Below are 21,381 nucleotides of genomic sequence, written 5' to 3' on the forward strand. Positions count from 1 at the left end.
GAAAGTGGCAACATGATGAATGGTTTAGATTAGATCAAGCTTCATCATGTAATAGCACATGAACTTGAATTTTGAATTCAAAATTCAAAACCCCACAAAATCCTCCACAAATATGGGATGGTTGGCATGAAGTTAGGTAGGAGAGCAACATTAAAAGGACCTCCATCATCTGGTGGTCGAATTCAGGGAAAAAAGAGAGAAAAAGAAGAAGAAAAAAGGGAAAAGAAAAGAGAGGAACCCTAGTTCATGCATGGAAAAATTCTGCATTCAATCTAGCTGACTTCTTCCTCCTCTAAGTCCATTGCGCCATTAGTGTTAGGGTCCCTAATAAGAGTCTTTAGATCAGATCTAAGTCCTCTTCAATCCCTTTAAACCTTTTCTCCAAGTTCTTCCAAGAAGGCGGATCAAAAGTTGATAGCGTTTGGAAGATCAAATTTCAGCCTCAAGAAATTCTGCACAAGCTAGCACTTCCGCAGGATTGGATCTCTTCAGAAACTTTGCGTGGACTTCTCGTAGAGGCCATTCGTGTGCGTGGCTGCGAAGTCGAGGATCAGATCCACAAGTTTCATCCATCATAAAAAGTATTAATCCTACATTAATCTTTTATTATGATGTCAAGATCTAGGTCTGATTTTCCGAGGTTTTACCCTCTTTTGGGGCTCCTCACGGAGATATCTCCAGAATCCATTCAATGGATATTCGGAGATTAATCGGAATAGAGTTCTTAAGTTTCAGATCTGATAGTTAATCATGCATGAAAGTTTTAGCATAATTGTTTAAACGATTCCGGCATAATCCTATGTGTTCTTAAGGTGCTGATTTCTAGATTTGATCTTGTAAGCATGCATGAATTAAATTGTTTGATTCGATTTTTCCGCTGCGTTTAAAACTTAAAAAGAACTACGTATGGCTTGATCCCCCTTATGAAGGGGTGCATAGGCAACCCGATCAGGTTCAGCCATGGTTTTAAAAAAAAAAAAATCAGCATGCTTAACACCGAAGAACCTAGGATTCACTTTCAATATTAGCATCTGAAATTAAAGCTATAATAATTAAAAAGATTAAGAAGCAAAATACTTTTCTATAATACTTGATTGCACTCCTGATGCAAGCCATCAGGAACAAATGACCCTAGTTTTAAGATGTGTAGATACTTCAACAAGTCCAGTAAAAGTAGAAGAATATTTTTTAGAATTTTTAGAAGTAGATGATACATCTGGAAAGGGTCTTTTTAATGAACTTATAAATATAATAGAAAAACATAAACTTGAGGTTAATGATATAAGAGGACAAGGGTATGACAACGGATCTAATATGAAAGGAAAACATCAAGGTGTACAAAGAAGATTATTAGATATAAATCCTAGAGCGTTTTACACACCATGTGGATGTCATAACTTAAATTTAGTATTATGTGATATTGCTAACTCATGTCCTAAGGCTATATCTTTTTTGAAGTGATACAACGAATTTATACCTTATTTTCTTCTTCTACAAAACGATGGAAAATTTTACAAAATAATATATCCACATTAACTCTTAAACCGTTGTCAAAAACACGTTGGGAAAGTCGTATTGAAAGTGTCAAAGTAATTAAAAACCAAGCTCCTAAAATAAGAGATGCCTTAGTTCAATTAGCAGAATCTAGTGAAGATCCTAAAACAAAGAGTGAAGCCACATGTTTAGCTACATATGAGATTAAAAATTTTGAATTTTTATTAGGCATGAATATTTGGTATGATATATTGTTTGCTGTTAACTCAATTAGTAAGATTTTACAATCTGAAGACATGCATATTGATGTTGCTATAGATCAATTAAAAGGTATTCTTTCTTATTTGAAAAGTTATAGGGAAAATGGATTCATGAATGCTTTGAATTCATCTAAAGAAATTGCAAATGAAATGGAAATAGAACCTATATTTCGTGAAAAACGTATGATCCGTAGAAAAAAATATTTTGATGAAAATAATGATGATGAGATAACAAGATCAGCTGAAGAATCTTTTAGAATTGATTACTTTTTATATATAGTAGATCAAGCTATTTTTTCAATTCAAAATAGGTTTGAACAATTTACCATATATGAAAATGTTTTTGGTTTTTTGTTTAATTTTAGAAAATTAAAATCTTTGAATGAAGATGATTTGAAAAAGTGTTGTCTTAATCTTGAAAACTTTTTAAAACATGGTGAATATTCTGATATTGATGGTATTGATCTGTTTTCAGAGTTAAAAATTTTAAAAGAATTTTTACAAATAGAAACTAGTACTCCTGTTGATATTTTAAGTTTTATAAAAAAAACAGATTCTTTTCCAAATGCATGCATTGCATATAGGATATTATTAACAATACCTGTAACAGTTGCTTCTGCTGAAAGAAGTTTTTCAAAATTAAAGTTGATAAAATCTTATTTGCGATCAACTATGTCACAAGAAAGATTAAATGGATTAGCTATATTATCGATTGAAAATAGTATTTTAATGGATCTTGAGTATAAAAGTTTAATTAGTAATTTTGCTTCTCAAAAAGCTAGACGAATTATTTTTAAATAAAAATTTTAAAATATTTTTATACTTATTAAAAAAATTTATTATTTAAATAATAATTAAAAAGGCCTCTTCTAATGAGTTCGCCTTAGGCCCCCAAATGTATTGGGCCGCCCCTGGGCTTAAGATAATCAAATTCCAATAATTCCATAAGTTTAAATCAGCAGTTAATGAGCAATTTATTCGACTAAATATAACCAACTTGTTCAACTACAAAATTTTTTGATGTTCATCAATATCAGAAAATAAACTAACTTATGCTCTAAAGCTTGGATCGACCCACCCTTTTGAGCTTTTCTAGCCCAATAAAAATTCCCACACATCCACACCTTTATAATAACAAATGAGAGAAATATCAAATCATTTTTATATAAATTTCATGCCACAAAATACTATAATCACAAAATGAGCATAGCAAACACATATCATTCTAATGCAATACTCACATAAAATAAATATCTCAAATTAGTATATCGGATTGATAATATTTAGATTCTCAATTCTATACTACCATAACCATATTTCTGCCCCATAGCGGGGTATCAACTGTACCACATTTCAAACTTGTGACAGGGGCATCAATAATACTACATTTCCAGCATGTGGCGAGGTATCAACAAGTCCCACTTTTCTGGCCCATGGCGGGGCATCAACAGCGTGGCTAGTCCTGAGTACCACAACCCATAATTCAATTACATGCTTGTTATCTGAGTATAACTAAACATCATACTCTTTTACAAAATTCGAAACACGCAAGTACCAAAATCCACAAAAATCAGAATCAGAAATACATGATACACTCTTTCATAAAGATCTATATATACTTAACAAATAAATATATAATAAGAAGCCATCATATACCATACAAAACAAAATGACTGATGCAACAAAATAGTTTATATACACGATGACTCATGTCCAATACTATTCAGTTGATAAATTGAATAATTATGCATTGCGTGCCCTCGGAGCCCCTGGTCATGCAACCAGTACCAATACTAGTTCAGGGTCCCTGATTGCACGATGCTATCCTGGTAATCCTCCAAGGGTCATGATAAAGAGAGAGAAACACGAGAGAGAGAGAGAGCAGGACAGAGAAGGAGAGAGAAAGTAAGAGAGAGAACCATCTAAGAGAGAGAACCGTCCGTAAGAGAGAGAACCATCTAAGAACGGCGGCTGCCCCCACGGAGGCCCCCCCGACGGCAGAAGCTCCGGCCGGCTCCGGCAACGATCATGGCAGCAGCAACATCGACCACGGTGGCCGGTGATGGAGAGAAAACAAGGAAAACCAACCTTAGATCGACTCAAAAAAAAGGAGAAGAACGGAACAGCTAGCCCGGCTCACCGGCCGATAATGGCTCTACCCTCAGGTCATGGAGGTGGACGAGAACCCGATTAGAGCTCCGACAGGACCCTTGGCCCTAAATAACGATGGATCCACACCGGAACAAGGGAGAAAAATTTAAAACAGGGGGACCTCTGATAGCCAAAATCCGACGGCCAGCAGATCTAATCAGGCCGTCAATGGCGGTCAACTCTCGCGAGGTACTCGGCTGCACTCCCCGACGAGCACGGTGACTGAGATGCGACAAGGAGGAAGAGAATCCAACGGTGGTTGCTTGGAACTCGCCGGCGAGGTGCTCGAAGGAAAGGTAAGATGGATTTTATAGATCGATTCCTAGGGTTCACCGGAGTCTAGCTTGCCCTAGGAATCCTTCCTTTCGCCGGACTCGGGGAGGAGCCGGACTCCATGAGAGTCCTCCTCATTCACCTCACGTGCCAATCACGTGACTTTTCTCTTTTTTTTGGGGTGGGTTCATGCCTTATATAATTGTGCAGGACCATGGACCGGTCAATAGACTGGGCCCTCACCCTTTTCCTTCTAGATGGTCATATTCCCGAGTTTCTTGTTTTACGAGGCCTAGGAGTGGGTGTAATCACTCCAAAGGCATCATCTCCTTCTATGAGCAATAGTTAGTTAAATGCTAGTATAAAGTTCTTTCATTATGCTTTTGAGCTGTTCCTAGGGCAAAATATTAATTACTCAAAGTCATCATTTGTCTTCCTCTGTGAGTAGGACCTAGTTGATCCAAGCTTGCTCGATGGAAAGTTCTTTTTTTACGGTAGGACATTTAGTCCTCGTCAACGCGGTTGTACCTATATTACCATAATTTTTCATGTTTCTCTTCTCCTTATCCTCTTGGCTCATATACTGTTCAGACCATATTATCTGGAGGCTTCTTTCTAAGCAACTCTAAAAATAAAGCTACAACCTAAACGTGAAGGCAAAACTGGCAATGATGCTTTTTGAGTAAGTGGAGATGGCGACTTTTACAACAAACCTAGTGATCGCAGAATTTGATTTGGAGAAATATTATGTAAAGCTGGAACTCGGCTCGAGCCATCCTGAGGCCCGTCGAGCTGGGCCAACTTCGGATCAGACTATGGGGTAGGCCTAAGAATTTTTAGATCAGGTTTGGGCTTAGAATTAGGGCTCGTGTACATTTTCAGCTGGGCTCTCGTGGAGGAGTTGGGAGCGAATTGGTAGGGCTACAGCTAATGCTTAAAGATGCAAAGAATGGGCAGTTACCCATGAGATTAATTAAGAAGAGGAGAGGAGGGAAGATGCAAAGAATGGGGCAGTTACCATGAGATTAATTAAGAAGAGGAGAGGAGGGAAGTAGGGCAGTGGAGGACCATGGTAGGGTGATGGAAGCCTCTTTTTGGTATATAGAAAAATTAAAGTATAATTCGCATGTTGGGTGGTTGGTGATTCAAGGACTACCTCAAGGCAGCACCTAAAATCAAGAAAAAATGATAGATAGAGCTAGGACTAACTTGGGTTAGCATTAGACTATTTTCAAGACAAAGTTTGAGCAAAGTGTTTCAGGTTTTTTCATTGATACAAAAATGGTCCATACAAAATATAAGAGGCAAATATTTAAAGGACCTCCTAAAGACCTCAACAACTTTCTAAATTAATGGACAATTCAAATTTCAATTTCAACTTTCCTAAAATTAAGACAAGTAATCCTCCTTAAATCAAGAGTATATCTAAAACCAGACTTCCTAAATAAAATACTCCATAAGTAAGTAAACTTCCTAAACCAATTCCCACGCCCACAATTAAGGAATTTCCTTCTAAAATCCACTCTTAGAAAATAGGAATGCGTGTCCTTAGTCTCTCCTTCTTTCAAACCACTTTCCTTCATTTCGGCCACCAAGAATTGCACCCAGCTCCCATCCAGAAAAAACCCAAATTTTTGGATCTAAGCCAGCCTGAAGGTTGACAAAATAATTTAGGACGGGCTCGCTTAGGGGCATGGCTTGGACATTTCCAACGTTTTATTATTACGCAAGAAGTTCTCCATTCTTCACTCCAAGAGTCTAGGCAAAGTTCTTGCATCCATTTTTGGAAAGTTATGCTGCAATGCTTTAATAGCTTCCTATGCAGCCTTGCAAATTAAATTAGGGAATGGTGTTCACCTTAGAGTTTGGTAAGATCCTAGCTCCCCTCCAGTACTACCATTGCCACCAACTTCCCTTCTTTGCCTTTGCTTGGGATTCTCTGTCAAAGGATCAAGCAAATCAGGGACTCAAATATCTCCCTCAAGCCATTAGTCAACATGCCATTGATCAATTTATCCAGAATGAGCACTCAAAGCTGCACTACCGTACTATCTGTTGGACTCCATCAACATGGTAGAATCTCATACCTATTCTTCCAAATAAGACCACCACCAATACTTTTACTATGAATTCCTACTACAAATTCCTAAATTCAGGTGGTCTCTCCTACTTTTGGGCAAGGCAAATCCTGAAATTATGATTACCTCACAAAGAAATCCTCTTCACCTTACTAGACAACTTAGCAAAGTGCAAATGACCTATGCCAAATCAATGAGTCCCATGCAATGCTGACCAAGAAATACATAAACATATTGTTCTCAATTGCCCACTCTCCTAACAAGTTTGGAGAACCATAAATGGATACTTCAACTTCTACTACTACCCATCAGATGTTGAATCTATTTGCTCACCATTGGGGCGTTATAGCTTGGACCTACAAATGGAGATGGCCTCTCTTACTTTTACAATCCTTTGGATGTGGTGGAAGGAGCGGAACAATCAAATCTTCGAACATCTAATAAGGATCGATATTTCCACTTTAATCCTTTGGGTGTCAAGCAAACTTCTTATCTTGATTATAATTTTTTCTTTGTTTCCCCATATTTTCATATTTTGTTTTCTTATCGCTCCTTCTGTTCTTTCCTTTTTTTTTATAATGCCTTGATTTGATCTTCTAAATAAAATCTTCAGGTGAGATTTGCCCTCCCTTTCTTTGGATTAATGCTATAATTGCCATGAGGAGAAACAAATGCAAAAACGAAACAAAGGCGAGAAGCAGAGATGATGCTTAGGAAACAGAAAAACGCCTTGATTTGATCTTCTAAATAAAATCTTCAGGTGAGATTTGCCCTCCCTTTCTTTGGATGAATGCTATAATTGCCATGAGGAGAAACAAATGCAAAAACGAAACAAAGACGAGAAGCAGAGATGATGCTTAGGAAACAAAAACGCCTTGATTTGATCTTCTAAAAAAATCTTCAGGTGAGATTTGCCCTCCCTTTCTTTGGATGAATGCTATAATTGCCATGAGGAGAAACAAATGCAAAAACGAAACAAAGGCGAGAAGCAGAGATGATGCTTAGGAAACAAAAAACGTCTTGATTTGATCTTCTAAATAAAATCTTCAGGTGAGATTTGCCCTCCCTTTCTTTGGATGAATGCAATAATTGCCATGTGGAGAAACAAATGCAAAAACGAAACAAAGACGAGAAGCAGAGATGATGCTTAGGAAACAGAAAAACGCCTTGATTTGATCTTCTAAATAAAATCTTCAGGTGAGATTTGCCCTCCCTTTCTTTGGATGAATGCTATAATTGCCATGAGGAGAAACAAATACAAAAACGAAACAAAGCCGAGAAGCAGAGATGATGCTTAGGAAACAGAAAAACGCCTTGATTTGATCTTCTAAATAAAATCTTCAGGTGAGATTTGCCCTCCCTTTCTTTAGATGAATGCTATAATTGCCATGAGGAGAAACAAATGCAAAAACGAAACAAAGCCGAGAAGCAGAGATGATGCTTAGGAAACAGAAAAACGCCTTGATTTGATCTTCTAAATAAAATCTTCAGGTGAGATTTGCCCTCCCTTTCTTTGGATGAATGCTATAATTGCCATGAGGAGAAACAAATGCAAAAACGAAACAAAGGCAAGAAGCAGAGATGATGCTTAGGAAACAGAAAAACGCCTTGATTTGATCTTCTAAATAAAATCTTCAGGTGAGATTTGCCCTCCCTTTCTTTGGATGAATGCTATAATTGCCATGAGGAGAAACAAATGCAAAAACGAAACAAAGCCGAGAAGCAGAGATGATGCTTAAGAAACAGAAAAACGCCTTGATTTGATCTTCTAAATAAAATCTTCCGGTGAGATTTGCCCTCCCTTTCTTTGGATGAATGCTATAATTGCCATGAGGAGAAACAAACGCAAAAACGAAACAAAGCGAGAAGCAGAGATGATGCTTATGAAACAGAAAAACGCCTTGATTTGATCTTCTAAATAAAATCTGCAGGTGAGATTTGCCCTTCCTTTCTTTGGATGAATGCTATAATTGCCATGAGGAGAAACAAACGCAAAAACAAAACAAAGCGAGAAGCAGAGATGATGCTTAGAAAACAGAAAAACGCCTTGATTTGATCTTCTAAATAAATCTGCAGGTGAGATTTGCCCTCCCTTTCTTTGGATGAATGCTATAATTGCCATGAGGAGAAACAAATGCAAAAACGAAACAAAGGCGAGAAGCAGAGATGATGCTTAGGAAACAGAAAAACGCCTTGATTTGATCTTCTAAATAAAATCTTCAGGTGAGATTTGCCCTCCCTTTCTTTGGATGAATGCTATAATTGCCATGAGGAGAAACAAATGCAAAAACGAAACAAAGCCGAGAAGCAGAGATGATGCTTAGGAAACAGAAAAACGCATTGATTTGATCTTCTAAATAAAATCTTCAGGTGAGATTTGCCCTCCCTTTCTTTGGATGAATGCTATAATTGCCATGAGGAGAAACAAATGCAAAAACGAAACAAAGCCGAGAAGCAGAGATGATGCTTAGGAAACAGAAAAACGCCTTGATTTGATCTTCTAAATAAAATCTTCAGGTGAGATTTGCCCTCCCTTTCTTTGGATGAATGCTATAATTGCCATGAGGAGAAACAAATGCAAAAACGAAACAAAGCCGAGAAGCAGAGATGATGCTTAGGAAACAGAAAAACGCCTTGATTTGATCTTCTAAATAAAATCTTCAGGTGAGATTTGCCCTCCCTTTCTTTGGATGAATGCTATAATTGCCATGAGGAGAAACAAACGCAAAAACGAAACAAAGCCGAGAAGCAGAGATGATGCTTATGAAACAGAAAAACGCCTTGATTTGATCTTCTAAATAAAATCTGCAGGTGAGATTTGCCCTCCCTTTCTTTGGATGAATGATGAGGAGAAACAAACGCAAAAACGAAACAAAGGCGAGACGCAGAGATGATGCTTAGGAAACAGAAAAACGCCTTGATTTGATCTTCTAAATAAAATCTGCAGGTGAGATTTGCCCTCCCTTTCTTTGGATGAATGCTATAATTGCCATGAGGAGAAACAAATGCAAAAACGAAACAAAGGCGAGAAGCAGAGATGATGCTTAGGAAACAGAAAAACGCCTTGATTTGATCTTCTAAATAAAATCTTCAGGTGAGATTTGCCCTCCCTTTCTTTGGATGAATGCTATAATTGCCATGAGGAGAAACAAATGCAAAAACGAAACAAAGCCGAGAAGCAGAGATGATGCTTAAGAAACAGAAAAACGCCTTGATTTGATCTTCTAAATAAAATCTTCCGGTGAGATTTGCCATCCCTTTCTTTGGATGAATGCTATAATTGCCATGAGGAGAAACAAACGCAAAAACGAAACAAAGCCGAGAAGCAGAGATGATGCTTATGAAACAGAAAAACGCCTTGATTTGATCTTCTAAATAAAATCTGCAGGTGAGATTTGCCCTTCCTTTCTTTGGATGAATGCTATAATTGCCATGAGGAGAAACAAACGCAAAAACAAAACAAAAGCGAGAAGCAGAGATGATGCTTAGGAAACAGAAAAACGCCTTGATTTGATCTTCTAAATAAAATCTGCAGGTGAGATTTGCCCTCCCTTTCTTTGGATGAATGCTATAATTGCCATGAGGAGAAACAAATGCAAAAACGAAACAAAGGCGAGAAGCAGAGATGATGCTTAGGAAACAGAAAAACGCCTTGATTTGATCTTCTAAATAAAATCTTCAGGTGAGATTTGCCCTCCCTTTCTTTGGATGAATGCTATAATTGCCATGAGGAGAAACAAATGCAAAAACGAAACAAAGCCGAGAAGCAGAGATGATGCTTAGGAAACAGAAAAACGCATTGATTTGATCTTCTAAATAAAATCTTCAGGTGAGATTTGCCCTCCCTTTCTTTGGATGAATGCTATAATTGCCATGAGGAGAAACAAATGCAAAAACGAAACAAAGCCGAGAAGCAGAGATGATGCTTAGGAAACAGAAAAACGCCTTGATTTGATCTTCTAAATAAAATCTTCAGGTGAGATTTGCCCTCCCTTTCTTTGGATGAATGCTATAATTACCATGAGGAGAAACAAATGCAAAAACGAAACAAAGCCGAGAAGCAGAGATGATGCTTAGGAAACAGAAAAACGCCTTGATTTGATCTTCTAAATAAAATCTTCAGGTGAGATTTGCCCTCCCTTTCTTTGGATGAATGCTATAATTGCCATGAGGAGAAACAAACGCAAAAACGAAACAAAGCCGAGAAGCAGAGATGATGCTTATGAAACAGAAAAACGCCTTGATTTGATCTTCTAAATAAAATCTGCAGGTGAGATTTGCCCTCCCTTTCTTTGGATGAATGATGAGGAGAAACAAACGCAAAAACGAAACAAAGGCGAGACGCAGAGATGATGCTTAGGAAACAGAAAAACGCCTTGATTTGATCTTCTAAATAAAATCTGCAGGTGAGATTTGCCCTCCCTTTCTTTGGATGAATGCTATAATTGCCATGAGGAGAAACAAATACAAAAACGAAACAAAGGCGAGAAGCAGAGATGATGCTTAGGAAACAGAAAAACGCCTTGATTTGATCTTCTAAATAAAATCTTCAGGTGAGATTTGCCCTCCCTTTCTTTGGATGAATGCTATAATTGCCATGAGGAGAAACAAATGCAAAAACGAAACAAAGCCGAGAAGCAGAGATGATGCTTAGGAAACAGAAAAACGCCTTGATTTGATCTTCTAAATAAAATCTTCAGGTGAGATTTGCCCTCCCTTTCTTTGGATGAATGCTATAATTGCCATGAGGAGAAACAAATGCAAAAACGAAACAAAGCCGAGAAGCAGAGATGATGCTTAGGAAACAGAAAACACAAACTGTTGTAAAATTATAGATGGAGAGAAGGAAGAACTTATCAGTTGAGGCGTGATTTCACTGTCCTTAAGAATAGATCGCGCCCCTCGGAGAATGGATCTCGGTGTAGCAGGTAATGGCGGCCTATCCTCCAGGATACAACAACTGGATCACTCCAAGCGTACACCCGCAGATGCAGTGATACTATCGAACAGCCCAGAACCGCTCAGGAAGATAGAACAGAGAAGTCCTCTTCGGGAACACAGAAAACAGAAGACTCTCGGGAACGCAGAAAAAAACAGAGAGAGTGGAAGATAAGTTTTCTTATCTTAATCCTCGGATCTGATAGGGTTTAAAAAGAAAGGAAGAGATAAAACAAAACAAAAGACGCGACGTTATCGAACAAAATAATTCAAAAAATAAAACGGCAAAAGGGGGGGTCCCCCCTGCGCGTGATAATCGCAACGCGCCCGGTTAAACGTTTCTGGATCGGATTCGCCAATTTTGGCTTGGACCTCCATTGGGCTCATGCGCGCGTGGCTACTTTCTTTCTTTGCTTCACCAAGTTAAAAGGTTGAATACTATATAAAGATCTTTTGAGTTTTGTTCCTTTCCAATGTGGGACTAAAGAAAGTACACTAGACAAAAAGACAAAAGACAAAGAAGGGCAGACTCGGAATTTTGAAATATTCCAACAAAAACAACAACATGTTATATATATAACTCCAATTTTGGTGAAATTGTAAATCAGGTTGGTAACTTCTTTGTTTAATGAAGGTTTTTTTTTTTTTCTGATAGAAAGGCATGTAAGCAATAGGCTACACAACATGGTATACCTCTCCTCCAAATATTTATAACTCCTAAATCCTGGCAAAGGCCGGATTCAATCCTAAGTCCCTTTGTTTTTTTTCTCTTTTCCTTGATTACTATTAGAATCCTTGTTTGCTATTTAATTAACTGATATTGATGCTTCTTCTAGGAGTTTCCCATGCCATATCTATTTATTGCCTATGCTGTCTCATCTATTTCCAAGTCATAGTTGATGGAAAAACAATAGTGAGGGACAGATAGGGACACTTGATGAATTCCATATTTGATGGAAAAACCACAGTGAGGGATAGATAGGGAAACTTGAATTCATCTATTTCCAACGTTCACTAACCCTCTGGTCAAGCTCTGCACCCAAGTGCAAAGGTCCCTAATGATCCATTGGACTTGGCAACCTAATGCGTGCAAGATAATAAATCTGCAAGGAACAAGATGTGACATCATATTTTATATTTTATTGTCAAGAAAAAGACAAAAGCTACCAAAAGATTCAACAATCCACCATTTGATATCCTTGTTGAACGCGAATGTTTGAGATGTCTCATATTTTACATTTCGGTTATCCTTAATAAAATCATCACTTATCTCAAAAACTTAAGCTAATAAGATGAAATAGATTTATTTATATATTTTATATTTTCTTACACTTCTTCTCACATATGGGTCAGACTTTTCGAAGTCAGGACCTCTGCTCTGATACCATGTTAAAATCACCACTTGTCCTAAAAACTTAAGCTAATAGGATGAAATAGATTTATTTATATATTTTATATTTTTTTACGGTTCTGAACTTGGACAAAAGATGGCATACTTTAGATATCTTTGGGCATCAACTCTCAATATTTCAAGACCAGGATTAATAAGCAATCATATTCCTAAATCTAATTTTTTTTGTCTTTGCTTCAATTAGTCTTAGATTGGCGAATTAAGCAAAATTCATCTTAATTCCATCATTTAACTTGAATTGGATAACTTGATCACCCGATCTAGCTCAGTTCACTGTTATGATCAAATTCTCTTCAAATCACCCATCATTTTGACCTTCCCTCCACCCAAATGGTAACTTGTTGGCCCAATTAGACTTTTCCCAACTCAAATTTGATCAATTCCCTGCAGGTGCAAGTAAATTGGCTTCAACTCAATTTAGTTTTGAGCCAAGTTTGATGTTTCTAAAACTATATAAAGCCAGCTTAGATTGGGTTCAAATTTGAACCATTACCTCCCCTTATAACCTAGACATCCCACTTAAAATTTCATGATCTTTTAATCTCTACTCTCACCAATTAAAATCATTTCAAAAATACCTTAAAATCCATTAAAAAATATCTTAACATAAAAAGTAGTGAACATCAAATAGATAATATTTTTAGGCTCTAACTATGTTTCTCTCCCAAAGCTAAAGAGAAGAAAGAATTTCTCGCCATTAGATCTTGGGAAAAACATATAAGCCATCAAACCATCCAAAATTGAAGCCTTGATCCATGGCTCTATTCTTAAGCTAATGATGGGATGTTAGGATCAACCCTTTTCCTATTCGAAATTTTTTTAAATTCAACCATCAATCTAATCCTCCTCCATCTGCAAATGGCCCTCATGTAAAGATGACTAGATTTTTTTTTTTGGCTTTGAGTTCTTCTCCCTCCTCTTGCTTTAGCTTACTTTCCCTTAGCTTTAGCTTTTCCTCTCACTTCCCTTCTTCTTCTTCTCCTACATTTCTCTTAAATCTAGATCTTTCCAACTCTAGGTGTAACTCCATCTCAGATCCAAAAGGATCTAAAGTAAGGAGGAGTTCACGCTAGGTTCCCTTATCTTTCATTAATAAACAAAAATGAGTTATAAAGCTTCTTATATTATTAAGATTTACTCTTGTATAATTTGGATGGGATTACTCTTCTAGTTAAAAAGATAAAAATTATTACAAAAAAACTAAAATCCTACATGAGGTAGATCTCCACTTCAACTTCAACTTTGTCTCTAGCTACTTCATTTAATTATTCCTAAATTGGAAGATATGCACAATCGAAGTATCCCTAAAAAAAAAAGGTTTTACTTAACCAACTCGTTTCAAAATCCAAACAATAGAAGTTAGCCTTGATCATTTAGGGAGCAATGTCATAGAGCTTGAAAGAATACTAGATTTCATAAAGAGAGCACCTCAAATAGATACAATCTAAGCAAGTATGGCCTCTAGAACTTTGGCAAGCAATTCGGCTTGCCAATGTAGCAAATCTCACTTCTAGATTCTATCCAATCCTTCTGTAGTGGCCAGAGTGATCCACGTCAAATCTGATAATCCTCGTGGATCAATCTATGCTATATTTTTATTTTTAAGGCATTTAGGTATGTTGATATGGTCCAAGATCTGTAACCCTAACCCCTTGTAGAGCCCATCACTATCAAAGCCCCTAAATTCTAGGCCTAGACTTTTTTTGTCCAGGATTAAAGGAGTGCCTTGACCTTCAAACCTTCCCCAACAGTACACCCAACTCTTATTGAGGCTCGAGGCTCATTGACCACCATTATCAAACCTTTGCCTTGCCTTTTTTTCATTTTTTTTTCTTTCTTTAATGAGCCAATAGCGACTCCACGGCCTCTCTAGATCATGTTCTGGCCCTCCTTGTAGGGGTGTCCACATGCTAGAAGATAAGATAATGGTATCTTGGAAATTGTTTTGAGCCAGAGAGGAAGTTTTACATCACCAAATCTTCTAATATTACATATAACCATTCTCTATAACTTATATGCTACAAATAATCTTCAAACATCGACGTACCTATTTGAAATTATATCTAGGTGACATTTCAACACATCTCTCTCATGGTTCAAATTTTGCAACTTCTTTTATTTCAAAAACAATCACCTTTTCGCTTAATTATATTGTCACCCAAAAAAATGTTATATAAGAATTAAGTGGATTTTTTCGATGCATTACAATTATATTTAATGTGGATCTTGTGTTCCTTCTTGACTTGTATTTTCTCATGCAACATACAAAGATAAAGAGCTACAAAGCGTACAAATTGTGCTTTATTCATTCATAATTTGTTTTCTTCAGCTCGAAGTCTTCATGAGTGATATAGGTGGCCACAAGAGGTCAAGATTTTTAAGCTCGATTACAACAAATAAAAGAAAGAAAAGAATTCTAAACAGATCATCCGTCAGTGGCTCATGGTTTGCTGTTGCTCATCCCAATATTTCCAACATGAACATCCTCATCAGCAATGAACTTGCCCCAAAACCAATGTTTTTTCCACACAAGGACCATCTCTTCAATGGGCACATTCTTGGTCTCAGGTAGGAATAGGGCAATAAAGATGGTCATCATGGTCACCCACCCACTAAAGAAGTAGAAGAGCCCAAATTTCATGTGGCAAAAGAGAGTAAGGAATATTTGCGCATTGACGAAGGTAACAAACATATTGACGGAGACTGTGATGCTTTGGCCTGCCGACCGGATCTCAAGAGGAAATATCTCACTAGGGACCAACCATCCAAGTGGACCCCATGACCATGCGAAGCCAGCCATATAGAGGCAAATGAACACCACCACAGAGATAGCATAAGGTTTTGATACAATTGCATGTCCCTCAGTCCCAAACTTGATCGCAATCAATGTCCCCACTATAATCTGCGTCACAGTAGAATATTTCAATATGTGTGTAAGAAAATATATAGAAGAATTGAAATATAAAGTTCAAGCATCAATCATTAGCTTCATTAAATTATTCAAAGAAGAATACCAAATTATCAACTTTCATTATTTTCAAAAAGTGATTTTTTTTTTTTTTTTTTTTTTTTTGAGAAAAGAGTTAGGAGGACCCAACTTGCTTTCATTAAGAACATGAGAGCTGCAAAAGCAAAGAAAAGAAATGGAAGAAGGAAAGGAGAAGGAAGGAAACAATTACAAAAGACAAGAGAAAGAATAATGGATTCTATCAATAACAAGTTGTTGGAAATTAATTAGCTCTTTCTCAATTAGCCAAAGAACCCAGGGAACAGATGAAGAAAAAACGTTGTTTTTATCTATCAGGTCTGCAATAGGCACTAATAGTCAAAATTCTCCACAACTTCCAAAGAAGCAATACATCCATGGGAATGAATAGAGGACGAAGCAAGAGAAAACTAAAAGAGAACCAAAAAGATTTAGAGAAGTTGCACCAATAAAAAAAAGAAATGATCAATGATCTCTTCTGGAATATTCATAAGTGGCTGGAATATTTCTAGTAGTTCCAATTTTATTTCATCATATTCTCTGCTTTCAAGATCTTGTTCATGCAAAGGAGCTAATTAAAAATCCTGAATCTTGTGCACAGGGAAAAGCCATAAAAAGGACTGAGACGAGGGATCAAAAATTCCTAGATGATCAAGAAGACTATGGAGAATTGGCTACAGTAGTGCCCAACTAGGTCAAAGAAACCAGTTGATTATAAAGTGGCACGTCTTGAAGCAGGAGTAGAAGGTTTTTTAGAACTTCTAAAATGCTTGATCATCAAGAATGGAGGAGAACTAAATTACAGCGCATCAAACTATCTCTAAGTCTAACATTCTTACAGGTTGCATACTTGAAGAGATTAGAGAGAGCCAACACATTGCAACCTGTTTACAAATCTTTCCTAAACTTAATAGTAACTTGGAACTTGTATCTGATGCCCAAGAAGAAGAACGATTTGGTTTTAAAATTTCTAGAATTAAAGCCAATTGCGAGAATAATTTATAAGAAATTCTATTAATAATCTCATTGCAAAGGTTGTTAGGGAAATCGAGAAAGCGTCAAGCTTGCAATTTCAGAAAAAACAACAAAATGTTCAACTTGCTCACAATGAATGAAGCTATCGACAATGACCTTGCTACTAATCGAAGTTACGAATTCATGCTCATTGTTACCTGGCATATGATCATTTGTGTGCCACCTTGTAAAAAGAGCACCCTCCTACCGAGCTTGTCGACGGTGGCAATGGAGACTAACGTCGAAAGGACTTTGACAACACCAATAATTACAGCAGACATGAGGGAGGCCTCGGTGCCAAAACCAATTGTCTTGAAGAGAACAGGAGCATATAGCATGATAGCGTTAATGCCAGTGACTTGTTGGAAGAAGGGGATGAGGATGGCCATGGTGAGCTGCGGTCGATACTTCCTCTTTAGTATATTAGACCAGGGGTGTTTCACAGCTTTGGACTCCTCACTGGCTACCACCAGATCATCATACTCATGATAGATATCATCAGTGCCACGAATCCTGGAGAGCACAACTTTAGCCTTCTCTTTATGGCCACGCTCAATAAGCGAGTTAGGGGTGTCAAAGAGAAACAGTGAGCCAATGGTTATAATCACAGCAGGAACAGCACCAAGCGCAAGGCTAACGCGCCAACCCCACCCACCACTAATTTTAGCAGTTCCATAGTTGACAACATTGGCAACAAATATCCCAATTGTAGTCATGAGTTGGAAACAAATATTGAGCATGCCTCGAAGCCTCGCAGGTGCCATCTCAGAAAGATACACTGGTACAGACTGCATATATAAATAAAAGCGCAAGAGAATTTGTTCAATAGTGACAAAATGATTAATATATCAAGATAACAAAAGATTAGCATTCACCCATATCATCATCATCATCTTGAAATGCTTATAAATAGAAGTTGGATTTAGAGAAATTTAAGATACGTAGCAGTTGTAGATAATTTCCAAATTTCAAAACTAGGAAACTTTTTTTAAAAAAAACTTTATCTAAAAGGTTAAATATTGTAGAAGGATGTCATTCTATGTTTATATATTCAAGATATAAATATTCTTCAAGTAATCATGATTATTGCTAGCAAAAGATGATTCGGATCATTTCTTACCTGATTCGCGAATCCTACACCAACACCAAGAAGGATGCGACCAACGATGAGAATGAGCACATTCTCTGCTAAACCATTAAGGGCAGAACCCACGAGAACGGAAACTCCACTCACAAACATTGACCATCTCCTCCCATACATTCTTGTCATTGTAGATGCAACGAATGAAGCAATGAGCGCTGCTAAGTATAGAGATGATGTGAAGGCAGTAAGAAGCTGGCTGTCAAACTTGCAGTATTGGTTGGTGCTTACGTTCTCCTTCTCCTCCTTGTAAACTGACGGGAAGAACTTTAGCAAGAATGAATCCATCGACGTCACCCCACCTTGAAGTGAAGCAAAGAGAATTCCAAAAATCCATCAAACTTAGTCCAAACTGCTAAAAAGGATACAAAATTACTAGGGAGTGTTCTTTCTCTAAAGTTACCAGAAACCCCGATGTCATAACCAAAGATAAGTCCCCCAGAGGAGGCCACAAGGCAGGTGAGGAAAACAAAGAGCGTCATCTTCCCTGGGTATTCTGCCCCTCCATTGTTGCTTATGATCGCACCTCCTGCCATGGTCGAAGCTGAAGAATCCCCCTACAATATTTGGAAGAAAGAAAGCGAGGAGGGGGGAGGAGGGGGAAGGAGAAGAGATGGTGGAGGAGGAGATGTTATATACCAAAAAACAAGGGAATACATTCTAACATAAGACGTGTTTGGACGGAATTTACGGGCACACGAATATGAAGGAACACCACCAATTACATTGGAAAGAGAAGATCCACTAATTTTTATTTTTTTTCCACCTTTTGCATGAGAAACCATCATTCTATTTGATATATTATTCCTCTTTTGTCCTTTCGTTTCCTGAAATAACAACTTGGCCTTCTTCTTTTGTTTCTTTCACCAAGTATTTCCTTCTTTACCATTCTATATGTACGTATGTATGTATGCATGTATGTATATATATTTAAACACATGATGTATGGGTGCAATTTTTTTACATTGTTTTTGCTATTCTTAAAATGCAATATAGAACAGATAATAGAAATATAATGGAATAGGGTAGATATAAGAGCCTAATTATTTTCTAAAATAAAATTTTGACACTATTATTATGACATGCTATCACTATAGAAAATTCTAATAGTATATATATCTACCGATATAGTAAAATAATATGTTATTATGAAATAATAAAATCATGATCAAATCTGCATATAATAAGAAGATTGCATCTCGTGGATATTTAAATACAATATAGTGGAGTTATTAGTGATTGTACATTCACTTTTAAGTAAGATTATGATCATTAGAATTAATAAAAATTAATAAAATATTAGTGTAATCTAATGATTGATATGTTCAAGGTACTAATAAAAGGTGTTTGTTATTAATATCAGCATACATTAAGAGTATTAATAATGTCATAAATTTCTGCATTTATTTTATAGTACTAATAAAAAGTTCTTTATGATTTAATAAGATAATAAATATCTTATTAGAGAACCATATTAAACAACCTTATCTATTATCCAAAATAAAGAGCTTTATCAACAATGCTATTTCCTATTTATTATCCACAATAAAGAGCATATTAGTGATATCATTAATATTTTGGAGATCTAAAAGGTTTTAAGATGGTGCTAATCCAACAGTATTAGCTGCTAAAATAGGTTGACACCATCAATAGAATTAAATAATGAGACTACCTGGCTCTGACCTTTTTATTGTTTGGGAATGCACCATGTATACTACCACAAACTTACTCAAGGGAAGGCCCATTTGATAAAAAAAAAAAAGAAGGTTCCAATTATCTAAATTGTCGTTCCAAAAGATAGATCTTGATGCGATGGATGCCATGTTCCCATGAAATACCCCTCTTTTCTCCCAAACCGTAAAGAGGCCCTATGTTTCTGTATGGAGTTAAATATCATGGCCATTGTGCCTGTCAAGGATGGCCAATTGGCTCTCTCCGATCCAACCACAAATTGGAGAGAAAATCTTCTACTGTACAAAATTGAAAGTATTGTTTGTATTAATCAATTAGAATGAGTTATAAGTATCTATGTAAGCGAATTCCCATGATTAATAGGATTCAAGACAATTCTAATACACTACAGGAAAAAGGACCTATTCCGGCGCTTTTTTTGACCTTTAGCGACGCTTTTTAGCGTCGGCTAAAGTACCGCCGACGCAACGACAAGCGTCGCTAAAGCGTCGGAGATACCCGAGTGGGGAAAGTTTTTGCCGACGTTAAGTAACAGCGTCGGCAAAAGTCAAGCTTTGCCGATGCTTAGTGAAGCGTCGGTGTATGGTTTTTTCCAATGCAAAAAAGCGTCGGCATAAACTACAACAGTCGCGTGGCGGTTAGTGGCTGTATTTTGTCCGACGCTTATCGCATGTTTTTACCGACGCTTATTTGCGTCGGTAATTACCGACGCGCTTTCGCGTCGGCGAAAGCGTGCCAGCTTGTGCCAAACGAGGTTTTTAACGACGCTTTAAAGCGTCGAGAGTGGTTTTTTTATTGAAAAAAAATTAGAAAACAAATACACATTAAGAAACATATTATAGCAATATGAACCTGCATTACATTTACATCAAAACAAACATTCAGATCATTCAAAAAATACATATTGTCATATATGATGAAATTTACATAATAAGTTTAGAATTACAATGTATTTTAAAAAATATAAGAAAAATACATATAAAACTTCTTAGATAACTGTCTCAAAAATATCAGGGACCGGATTCAGCACTATCATCATCTCTACGAGTTGTTGAAGTATCAGAAATCTACAAAAAAAAAAAAAAACTTTAGAAGTTAGGAATATGAAAATCATTAACTAAAGAAAATAAGTGATAATTATGTAAAGTCATCAAATATATATAGTTATTTACTTGAGGAGGGAGAAATCGCTGCAACATAGATGAAATATGCTCAAGCTGAGACTGCAAAGTTTGTTGGTTCTGCTTCAGCTCCGCCAACTCTGCCTAATGGCGATCCTTCATATCTTCAATTGTTGCCCGAAGTCTACTAACTTCTGCATTGCTACTATCTTCTCCAGCATTTCTTCTATACATTTCCCACTGCAGACAACTGAGTGGGGTAACTCCAACGCACGCCCCGGACCCGGATCCGTGACACGGCCGTGCTATTGCCGACTACCCCACAATAGCACGCAGCCTCATACCTGGTAACAGGGTAGTCAAACCAACCGAATCTTTTCATGTGAAAGCATTCTTAGTACAACATGCTGGTCAGTACCCAAATACAGAGCTTCTATGTAGTTTATGTACACAAAAGTATACTTGCTTTACCCCAAAAGAAAGAAGCCCTGATACCAAATTAACGTGTCTCTGGCAGCTATCAGTGGTAAGGATCTGAAAGAAAAAGTAAATGAACGGATATGAGCTACACGGCTCAGTAAGTAATCCTGCATAATCCTACCGGATCAACTAGTAGGCTAAACATGTAAATCAGGTTTTTGAGAAGCTGACATGCATATTTATCTAATAATCATCATGGCATAATATGTATGCATTTAAACAAAGAGTTTTTCGTCAAAATTTTCATAACACATAAGAATTCATGCGATTAGCATCATTTAAGAGGGATAGCGGTTTTAGCAAAATAAACATTTCATAAGGATTATTTCAAAACCCGTTGTA

The 21,381-nt window shown here is 36.9% G+C and overlaps 1 protein-coding gene and 1 long non-coding RNA gene across 2 annotated transcripts; both read right to left on the reverse strand.

Moving 5' to 3' along the window:
* Positions 1 to 14,883: 14,883 nt before the first annotated feature.
* On the reverse strand, positions 14,884 to 18,783 carry LOC120109630 (sugar transport protein MST3-like). Its single transcript, XM_039123401.1, has 4 exons — positions 18,150 to 18,783; positions 17,726 to 18,048; positions 16,764 to 17,393; positions 14,884 to 15,507 (listed from the first exon to the last, which is right to left on the reverse strand). The coding sequence occupies exons 1-4, from the start codon at positions 18,280 to 18,282 to the stop codon at positions 15,046 to 15,048; spliced, it is 1,548 nt and encodes a 515-aa protein (XP_038979329.1). The 5' UTR covers positions 18,283 to 18,783; the 3' UTR covers positions 14,884 to 15,045.
* Positions 18,784 to 20,256: 1,473 nt separating this feature from the next.
* LOC120109631 lies at positions 20,257 to 20,831 on the reverse strand. Its single transcript, XR_005510446.1, has 2 exons — positions 20,611 to 20,831; positions 20,257 to 20,505 (listed from the first exon to the last, which is right to left on the reverse strand). It is a non-coding gene; the product is annotated as an uncharacterized LOC120109631 (long non-coding RNA).
* Between the last annotated feature and the right edge of the window lie 550 nt (positions 20,832 to 21,381).

This window comes from Phoenix dactylifera, unplaced genomic scaffold (assembly GCF_009389715.1).
Source record: "Phoenix dactylifera cultivar Barhee BC4 unplaced genomic scaffold, palm_55x_up_171113_PBpolish2nd_filt_p 002532F, whole genome shotgun sequence".
Lineage (NCBI taxonomy): Eukaryota > Viridiplantae > Streptophyta > Magnoliopsida > Arecales > Arecaceae > Phoenix > Phoenix dactylifera.

Bases quoted from the DNA above. Each gene is read 5' to 3' on its own strand.
- LOC120109630 (XM_039123401.1), bottom strand. From the start codon at position 18,282: ATGGCAGGAGGTGCGATCATAAGCAACAATGGAGGGGCAGAATACCCA. The intron at 18,049-18,149 runs GTAACTTTAGAG...CTTCACTTCAAG, and splicing joins TTATGACATCGGGGTTTCTG to GTGGGGTGACGTCGATGGAT. The intron at 15,508-16,763 runs GTAACAATGAGC...ACTGTGACGCAG, and splicing joins CACAAATGATCATATGCCAG to ATTATAGTGGGGACATTGAT.